General features: G+C 36.7%; 2 protein-coding genes across 2 annotated transcripts; one reads left to right on the top strand and one right to left on the bottom strand.

Annotated features, from left to right (window-relative positions):
- Nucleotides 1,879-3,411, bottom strand: LOC107647355. The gene is made up of 2 exons (XM_016351433.1): nt 3,385-3,411; nt 1,879-2,283 (listed from the first exon to the last, which is right to left on the bottom strand). Exons 1-2 carry the CDS (start codon nt 3,409-3,411, stop codon nt 1,879-1,881), a joined length of 432 nt encoding a protein of 143 aa, XP_016206919.1.
- Nucleotides 7,346-9,672, top strand: LOC107604951 (NADPH-dependent aldehyde reductase-like protein, chloroplastic). Its single transcript, XM_016306667.2, has 2 exons — nt 7,346-7,790; nt 8,887-9,672. The coding sequence occupies exons 1-2, from the start codon at nt 7,381-7,383 to the stop codon at nt 9,296-9,298; spliced, it is 822 nt and encodes a 273-aa protein (XP_016162153.1). The 5' UTR covers nt 7,346-7,380; the 3' UTR covers nt 9,299-9,672.

Here is a 10,190-nt window from a genome sequence, read left to right on the forward strand (position 1 = left end):
AATTTTCAATATTAAATCTTTTCTAAAAACCAACCAACTCCAATAACAAAACCGTTCACAAAATCGAATCACACATCATAAATCATTTACACAATCCATCAATAATTCATTCAGTTTATTCCTATCTTAAAGTCTTCTAGCCTAAGTTTTCACGTGACATTAAACGTTAACTACGAGAAACCAAAACCATACCTTAGCTGATTCCTCCCTAAGCTCGAAACTTCTCAAAAACCTCTCTTTTCACAAGCTCCAAGCTTCCAAACGTTAATTTCTCAAACTTAATCACCCAGATTTCTTTTCAAACTACCCAATTGAACTCCGAATAAACAAGAACATAATCTAATTCACACAATGTCTCTATAATCATCATAGAGTTCACTAATTCGATATTTCACAAGGGTTCAACAGTTCCTTACCTTACCCACAAATCAATTGGACAAAACCCATTGATTATCCGCTGCTAGAGTTCACCTAAACCATCAAAATCATTCAATTCTTTGATACCCAAACCCTAAAATCATAAAATTTAGGACAGAGAGAACTGGGGGATAAATGCTAATTTCTTACCACTTTATTCGGATAGAATTGAAGAGAATTTTGAGATGAACACGTGGTCATTGATGGTTCGTCAATCGGAACTCCGGATTGAAAGTTACGGGCGACGGAAGTTGACAGTGATTCACGCTTCCGTTTTCCCAAATCACGCTCTCTCTCTTTTCCTCTCTATGAAACCGAATGGCTGAGAAGAATGGGAGAAAAAGGGTTTTTATATAAGTGGGCTTTGGGTTCTTGGGCCCGGTTCGGGCCAGTTCAATCAGTTCGTCCCGTTGGCCCAATATTGGGCCAAATTCTTTAAAATTAGTGTCAAAACTCATATTTTAATTATCTCTACTTCATTAAACTATAAAATTTAATTTTTCAATTTTGTTGATTAATAATTAATTTATTGTTAACTATTTACTAATTACCTGGGGTTTACATCCTACCCCCTAACAAAAATTTTCGCCCTCGAAAATTTCATCCACCACACGAGTACATCAGCGTAATCCTCCTTTTTAACTCAATGTACAGTAGTCCTCAGGTCATCCCCATCTGCACGCTTCCGCTACCGCACTCTGATTAATTTATCTTTAGAAATTTGGATATTCACTCCATACCGACTAAAATCTACTTAAGCTTTAGAATGCTCTAACGGCAATATCCCACGCGACACTCTTAAGTTTGGTGCTAAGTTCGGCATTTCCAATCCTAAGTTGTTACTTTCTCCTTAGGTATGAATAAATGTAATGTTTCAATGTCCTATTGCGTAATTAAAATTCAGTTTTCGGGTTCACGATTACCTCCACCTCGTCGCGACCGACTAGCATCTTAAATTTCTCTTTGTGGACAGTTCCAGGACATATGCCCCGGAAGACCGCACCTATAGCATAAGCCCGAACCAAAACGATACGGCCTATTTGGGTGATAGCTTCCACATTTCTGACAAGTCGAATCATCCGAAGCAGTCACTGTCTGTTTGTCTTTACCATTTCCTTGGTGGTCACCATTCATCCCGAAGTTATTTCGTCCTTGGGGAAGTTGTTGTGCATATCCTTTTCGCTTAAACTCTTGGCCCCTTGGTGCGAATCCCTGACCGTGCTCCCTTCAGTGGAGTTCTCGGCGATCATTCTCTGCCATTGAAGCCTTCTTCACACATTCTTCAGTGATCCGGCTCTTGTTCACAAGTTCTGAAAAAATCCTAATCTCCATCAGCTCAACGGAGCTCAGAATGTCACTCCAAAGTCCTCCCTCGTACTTTATACATTTCTATTCTGCAAATTCTTCTGGAGCACCTTAGTAAATTCAGGAAAACTGGCACGGTTCTTCAAATTTATTTGTCTACTCCGCAACAGACATGTGACCTTGTTTTAACTGCAGCAGCTCAAGCTCCTTTGCCGTCCTTACTGAGTTTGGGAAATACTTCTTATAAAACTCGGATTGGAATACATCCCAAAGGATTGCAATATTATCTCGCTGCAGAAGGCGTCGGGTCTCCTGCCACCAATACTGAGCTTCACCCATCAGCTGATAAGTAGCAAACTCAACACACTGGTCTTCAGGCACTTGATGCGCTTGTAAGGCTTGTTCCATCGCCTGAAACCAATTATCAACTTCTGTTGGATTTGTGGTCCCTTTAAAAGTTGGTGGGTTTACTTTTAGAAAGGTAGCTAACATCATCGGCCCATTTCTGCCATTACCCCCGTTTCTGTTATTAACTTGCTGACCAAGGGCCTCAGCTGTTGCCTACATAGCAGCCCCGATGTTTTCCAAAGCATTCGTAAAGTTCACGGGTTATTCATAGTGATTTCAGGTTCCGCATTAATATTTCGGCCTTTACCTCGATCGCATCCACATCCACGAGTCATCATTTGGTTCCTGTTCTCACCAAACAAGTGATATTAAGGTGATCAGTCTCAATATCTCAAGTCTAATGCTTCAAAGAACCAAATGCATGCTCATAAACAAGTATGCCACATATATCAATTAGATATCTTAATTAGCATATACACACACCCAGAGTATGCCCAGAAGCATAGTCAGCCGTCCCTCAGGCTCTACAGGAACGAACTGCTCTGATACCATAATGTAATACCCTACCACACAGGGCCTTACGCTTAAGTTGTAAAGTAGAGGTGGCGAGGTATTACGACCTCTAAAAGTAAAATACGTACATAAATATAGCTGAAAGAATTCAAATCTAGGAGCCTTGAAGAAGAAGCTAAACAAAAGTGAAAACAGAAAATCGTGTCACACTCGCAAGTTTAAATGTAAAACGGATTGGTGAGATCAAAAGAAAGCTGATAACATATACACATATCAGAGTTCGAAAACACAGATATCAAGCTCCAGACTCGACCTGTGAAGCTAAGGCCGGTTAGAGTATATAATTATGTACATATATATATATACAATCCAAAATAAAACTCAAACTACAAAATAAACACCTGTATCTCCAAGTCAACCTCTAGGAGGGACAAAACATAAAATATACATGCGGAGATTCTATAAACATATATACATAGCCTAAAACAAAATATGATAGCTCAGAAGATAGTTCTTTGCTTGTAAGGAGGGTCTCTAGATGCTCAACGAGGTGCCTCTCGACCTGCATCTGAAAAATAATAGAATATATATGGAATGAGAACCGGAGGTTCTCAGCATGGTAAATGTGCCTGCATAGTTAATATAAAAGGTCCCGGGAAAGCCAGAGACATTCCTAGAATTCCGACACTCAGAATCGAACTTAAGGGAAATAAACTAAACCAGAAATTAGGTAAGTTATCTAAAGTATTCAAGTTCTGAATCTAATTTTAACCTAATACTTCACATTCTGTCTCTTCTAACCCTCCGAATCACCGGTGAAACAACCATCGTCACTCCTCCGCTAGACAAGATGCCTCTTAGTTGCACAGACAAACAATACAGGCAAGAAAAACACAAATATAATGCAGTTACAGCAAATAAAACATATAGCAAGTAGACATAGTAATTCGAATAGACAAACCCAAGTAATGCAAACTCAAACAAAGCAAACAAATGCATATGATGTATATCTATCCTATGGCTGATGAGTCTCATCTGTCGGTTATATAGCCAAACCCGACATGTCCTAGTAGTTAATCCTGGACAGAACACCAAACACGGAGCAAGTGGGACAACGCCGCAACCCTTGCATCTTACCCGCGTACCCGGAGCAGGGGACAACTTCACCCTTTCCTTTTACTCAGGTGGTGTTACAGTTCTCAACTCGGAGCAAGCGGCGACAAAACTAAATCCTTGCATCTTACCCGGAGTCTCGAACTCTTCTCCGGAGCACGTGGACAACACCACTGCATCTTACCCGGATTATTGACTCTTACCCGGAGCAAGTGGATAATACCACTGCATCTTACCCGGAGTCATATTAAAAAATTCATTCTCATTAGCATTACAATTCATTCATATTTGTTTAATTTCATAATCAATCTCAGTTCTCATCATTCTTCTTCCTCATAATCAATCTCATCATCAAACACACCTCATCTCAGCTACATTTTATTACTATTATCATTATCTTCATCATTTGCTTCTTATTCAACAATCCATATTCAAAACACAATTCATTCTTTTCTAAATAAAGCAAACTCAAACGTAAGTCTTTTCTTAATAACTCAAAATCAAATTATAAAATTCTTAAACCCAAATCTTTCTAAATAACCACGTCAAACAAAACCTCCAATTTTCATAAAAACTTCGACAGTACCTCCTCTAAAACTTGGACTTCTGCCACCCTTCAAGGGTCCCAACTACCAAACCAAACACCTCTCAATTATTCAAATCATTTCCAGTATCAAATTATTTCAAAATCAAACTAATTTTCAATATTAAATCTTTTCTAAAAACAAACCAACTCGAATAACAAACCGTTCACAAAATCGAATCACACATTATAAATCAATTTTCATTCAGTTCATTTCTATTTTAAAGTCTTCTAGCCTAAGTTTTCACGTGACATTAAACATTAACTATAAGAAACTAAAACCATATCTTAGCCGATTCCTCCCTAAGCTCAGAACTTCTCAAAAACCTCTCTTTTCACAAGCTCCAAGCTTTCAAATGTCAATTTCTCAAACTTAGTCACCCAGATTTCATTTCAAACTGCCCAATTGAACTCCGAATAAACAAGAACATAATTTAATTCACACAATACCTCTATAATCATCATAAGGTTCACTAATTCGATATTTCATATGGGTTCAATAGTTCCTTACCTTACCCACGAATCAATTAGATAAAATCCAGTGATTATTCAATTCCTCAATACCCAAACCCTAAAATCATGAAATTTAAGAGAGAGAGAGAGAGAACTGGGAAATAAATGCTAATTTCTTACCACTATGTTCGGATAGAATTGAAGAGAATTCCGAGACGAATACGTTACCGCTGACGGCTCGTCAATCGGAACTCCGGATTGAAAGTTACGGGCGACGAAAGTTGACAATGATCAACGTTTCCGTTTTCCCAAATCACGCTCTCTCTCTTTTCCTCTCTGTGCAACCGAATGGCTGAGAAGAATGGGAGAAAAGGGTTTTTATATAAGTAGGCTTTGGGTTCTTGGGCCCGGTTCGGGCCAGTTCAATCAGTTCGGCCCGTTGGCCTAATTTTGGGTCAAATTCTTTAAAATTAGTGTCAAAATTTATTTTAATTATCTTTACTTCATTAAACTATAAAATTTTATTTTTCAATTTGTTTGATTAATAATTAATTTATTAGTTAATTATTTACTAATTACCTATATTATTTTTAATTGAAAAAATACAGATTTGATAATGTCAGAAGTCCAAATAAAAATATTGCACTTGAAAAAATCAAGGAGTTGCTCTAGTTAAATGGGAAGTTATTGAAAGAATATTGTGAGATGCCATTTCTTCTAAAAAATTTGGTGTCCAGCTCAGAATATAGAATTATAATGAAAAATTTGAACTTTGATATTAATGCTGTTGCGAGTGAAGTAAGTGAGTATTTGCAAAAACTAACTGATGAGCAGAAATTTACGTATGATCAAATAATGGGTGCTGTTAGTGGTAATATGAATGGACGTTTCTTCTTATATGGTCAAGGTGGTTGTAGAAAAATATTCTTTTGATCAACTATATCATGCTCAATTAAATCTAAAGGAGGTATAATTTTAAATGTTGCTTCAAGTAGGATTGCTGCTCTTCTGTTGCCTAATGGAAGAACTGTGCATTTAAGGTTAAAATTTTTTTTACCATAAATGAAGATTTTTTGTGCAATATTAAACAAAAAACTCCTCTTGCAAGGTTAATAACCAAAGCTAAATTAATCATATGGGATGAAGTTCCAATGATAAGTAAGTATCGTTATGAAACTTTAGACAAATGTCTCAGAGACACTTGAGGTGCTCAGATTCGTATAATTCTCATTTGTCATTTGGAGATAAAGTTGTTGTCCTAGAAAGAGATTTTAGACAAATTTTATCCGTAATTTTCAAAGGCTTAAAGCAGAATATAATTCAGTCTTCTATTAATTCTTCATATTTATGGCATAACTATGAGGTTCTAAAGCTTACAAAAAATATGAGAATTGTCACTAGATGAAAACAGCAACATACAAGAACTCAGAAATTTCGCAGCGTGACTACTCAAAATTGGTGATGGTTTGGCTGGTAATACAACAGATGGTGAATCGATCGTTTAGATACCACCTGACATTTTGGTTAAGAACTCTACGAAAATTTTGGATGACCTCATTGATTTTGTGTATCCAGATATATTATCCAATTTATCCGTTGAAAATTATTTCAAGGATAGAGCAATTATTGCACCAACTGGATTATGCACTGATGTCAATAACAAGATGATTGCAGGGTTACTTGCAGAAGAAAGAGTTTATCTAAATTTTGATTCTTTGTGTGCCGAGGAGGAAAATATTAAATTTGAATTAGATGTCTTCTCACCAGAGATTCTAAATGGAATAAATTGTTCAGGTCTACCACCACACAAATTGATCGTGAAGGAGGGTGCTCCTGTTATGTTGCTGTGAAACAATACAAGAAAAACGTTAAGTACCATCAAATTTAGCGCACAAAGTACCGGCGGATTTATTGGCGGTAAAGGCATCGAATTTGTCAGGTTAAATTATCACCGGTGAATTTGTATTTTCGACAGTAAATTAGCTGGTAATAATTGAAGGAAAAACAAAAAAAGGCACATAATGTAGGATTGGATTTACCATCAGAAAAATCCGTCGGTAAACCTATTTAGTGAAACACTGTATTTTGGTGACCCGCAATGATTTACCATCGAATTTATCTAAAGATAATACTGTCCTAAATTTGAAGCGCGAACGCTCTCCCCCTTCATTTTGAATTTCTCTCTCTCTCTCTCTAACCCTCTCCCTCCCGGTCACTTCGTCAATCCCGCTGTCTTCTCAATGTCTCTCTCTCCCCTTTCTTCTTACACTCTCTTCTATATTCACTTGAATCTTAACTTGATCACTAAATTATCAATTACGTCAGAAAATAGATGAAACATTATTATGTGTGACAATTAGAAATTGATCTATGTATTAATTTTTTTGGACTAAAATATCAATTTTAAAAATTTTTGAGAATTAATTTGGATGATTACTCCACTAAAAATAAATTGAGACTGATTTGTCTGATAGAATAGAACCTTAAAAATATTTTTGTGCATTAACTTTTTTGGAACTAAAATATTCATTTTTAAATTATTAGGGGCTAATTTTGGATAATTTACTCGAATTTTTTTGAAAATTTTATTTAAAAAGATAAAATATAAAAGAAAATAAGAAGAAACAAAGATAAGACCAGAGAGGCAGATGGCTACTTCCCAAAAACACAATCACTCTCACTCTCTATCTCTTCCGCTTCAAGATCGAGTTGCAATCGTCACCGGCTCCTCCCGCGGAATCGGACGAGAAATCGCTCTCCACCTCGCCTCACTTGGCGCCAGAATCGTCGTCAACTACGCCTCCAACTCCTCCCTCGCCGACTCACTCGTCGCCCAGATCAACTCCGACGCCAGCGTTGGAGGCGGAGCTGCTCTCCCTCGGGCAATTGCAGTTCGCGGCGATGTATCCGACCCGAACGGCGTGAAGGCGCTGTTTGACTCCGCGGAGCGGGAGTTCGAGTCGGCGGTTCACATCCTGGTCAACTCAGCGGGCGTAACTGACAGCAACTACCCGACCATAGCTAACACCCCCGTGGAGGATTTTGATCGCATTTTCAGGTATTTAACTTCATTCTAACTGTTTCTGTTACGTGCTCAAACTGAATGTAGTAGCTCTGGTATATGTTGTGTCCGCTATATTTTGTTTGTGTGAAGTAGTTGAATTGATTAATTATCATTCTCATCGAATCGTCATTAGATAAACTTATTTGTATCTATTCCTAGTTAATTTTTCTTTCTGTTTTTGATTTTGAATAAAACGCCCTCTACGGAGGTCCTCCATTGCCATCCAGTGACTGGACTGGAAAAACATGGTCTCTATCCTTTGTTAATTTTACTTGAAGAACTAAACACCCTATGTGATGTATGTAACCATGAATGTATAAAAAAAAAGGATAATTCTATTAAAATTTTTATTGAAATTATACCAAAAGTTTAAAATATAAAGTACATTTTTTCCCCTCTGGATTTTGGGAGCTTAGGAAAAGAGAAAATAATAAACCTTTTGTGGCTCTTCTGCTGAGATTGAATAAGGGAACACAATTGTTAGAAGCTTGTTCTTAGACCTGCACGGCTGCATCTAACGATTGAAGTGTGAACCACATTTTATTGTCTCATGCATGAGTCGATTTGATTTCTAAAGATTCAATGCCTCAATTTGGTCCATGAAAGATACCAACACGAGTCAAGTTGTTAGTTCTATTAACCTTCTTCTGATGTAGCATGTTAAAAACTTACACGTGGTAAGCTTTTTCATTATGTCAGCTGAAAGCTAACAAAAAGACCAATTTGACTCACATTGGTATTTTTAGGACCATTCTGAGATGAATCTTTTAGGGATCGTTTTAATCATTAACTCTCATAAGTAATAATTAACTAAAGTACTCAATGTTCATTTGTGTGTTCAAATTGTTCAGTAATAAACATCGTAAGTGGGAGAGCTGCTGCACTTTTATTTTGTTCATCCACAGAGCTTTTTGATGAACTCAAATAGATTTTCCAGCCATCCATCAAGACCAATTTTCATATGCAATGGTAGATAACTAGTTAACTATATTACCTTTCAAATATTCACATGGTGCATGACTGCATGCACAAGCATTGATCATAGATAATTGAATGAATTTCCGTAACCAGTGGATTGGATCTTTTACAGTGTAAATACAAGAGGAGCATTCCTGTGCTGTAAAGAGGCAGCAAACCGATTAGTACGTGGTGGCAGAGGTCGAATTATACTGTTATCCTCATCAGCAGTGGCTGCATTGAGACCAACTATGGGTTCGTACACAGCATCCAAAGCCGCTGTTGAGGCCATGACACACATTTTGGCGAAGGAGCTGAAGGGAACAGGGATCACAGCTAACTGTGTTGCACCTGGCCCAATTGCAACCGAAATGTACTTTGCCGGGAGGACTGAAGAGCAAATAAAAGCCAGTATTGCGGTCTCACCGCTGAATAGGCTTGGCGAGCCTAAGGATGTGGCCCCTTTGGTGGGGTTCTTGGCTAGCGATGCCGGTGAGTGGGTTAATGGTCAGGTTATTCGTGTTAATGGTGGGTATATCTCTTAGCCCTTTTAAGGAACCAAAACTATTTGTGTTAAGTAGTTTCTTGATAATGCAGTTGAAGGCGAAGATATTGTTGCTGTTGTAATGTTTGGGAATGATAGAGATCAGTGCTCTTCTCTAAATTATCTAGTATGCAGTATGCTTCTTCCCCTGTACTTGGCTAGTTCTTTATACTTTGCTATTCTGTTATCAAATCATGTCATGTGCCAAAAATGTTAATTGGAATGGTAGAAAATGTGGAAAAGATTATCGAGAGACCCAAAATGAAAATTATGCTCTGCAGACTTCGGTATTGTTTCTTATCTCGTGATGTATGTGTTGTTGACTTGGGTGGTCCAATTTATGTATTGTTGAGTATGTATTGTTGATTTGTGTCATTGTGTGCTGTTTTTTGTTGTTCTTTTAGTGGTTATCTGTTCTATTCCTCTCTTTTTGAGTCTTGAGGTTTTTTCCCCCCTTACATGAGTAACTTTAATCGTCCATGGGGAAAATTTTTCTTTTTGGTGTTTTTTTAACTTAATTATCGTTACTTTAAAAAATAAGCAGTTAATTTAAAATGTATATATAAATAATTGGGTCAAAATTTGATATTTATATTTTTTTTTCTCACTTTAAAAGTAATTTTTGGTCATGCAAAAAAACAAATTACTTGGTATAAAATTACTAAATTGTAAGGATTAGAATTTGTCATTTTTCTAATCATACTTGTAAAAAATTATATGAAATTCAATATGTAAAACACTTTTTAAGAATATTTATTTAATGTCTATTTTGTCGTGTTTTAAAATATTTTAAGAACATTTTTATCGTAATTTGGAGGTTACTTTTATTAATAAGTTAATAATTGAGGGGCATTTTTGGTAATTTATCTTTTTATTTCCCTCCAAAAGCCAAT

The sequence above is a fragment of the Arachis ipaensis genome, chromosome B06, assembly GCF_000816755.2.
Source record: "Arachis ipaensis cultivar K30076 chromosome B06, Araip1.1, whole genome shotgun sequence".
NCBI classification, from domain to species: Eukaryota; Viridiplantae; Streptophyta; class Magnoliopsida; order Fabales; family Fabaceae; genus Arachis; species Arachis ipaensis.

Excerpts from the sequence above, each read along its gene's own strand:
- LOC107647355 (XM_016351433.1), bottom strand. The coding sequence starts at position 3,411 with ATGGTTGTTTCACCGGTGATTCGGAGG. Across the intron at positions 2,284-3,384 it reads TTTCACCGGTGATTCGGAGG|GCAACAGCTGAGGCCCTTGG; the intron begins GTTAGAAGAGAC and ends GCTGCTATGTAG.
- LOC107604951 (XM_016306667.2), top strand. The coding sequence starts at position 7,381 with ATGGCTACTTCCCAAAAACACAATCACTCTCACTCTCTATCTCTTCCG. Across the intron at positions 7,791-8,886 it reads GATTTTGATCGCATTTTCAG|TGTAAATACAAGAGGAGCAT; the intron begins GTATTTAACTTC and ends GATCTTTTACAG.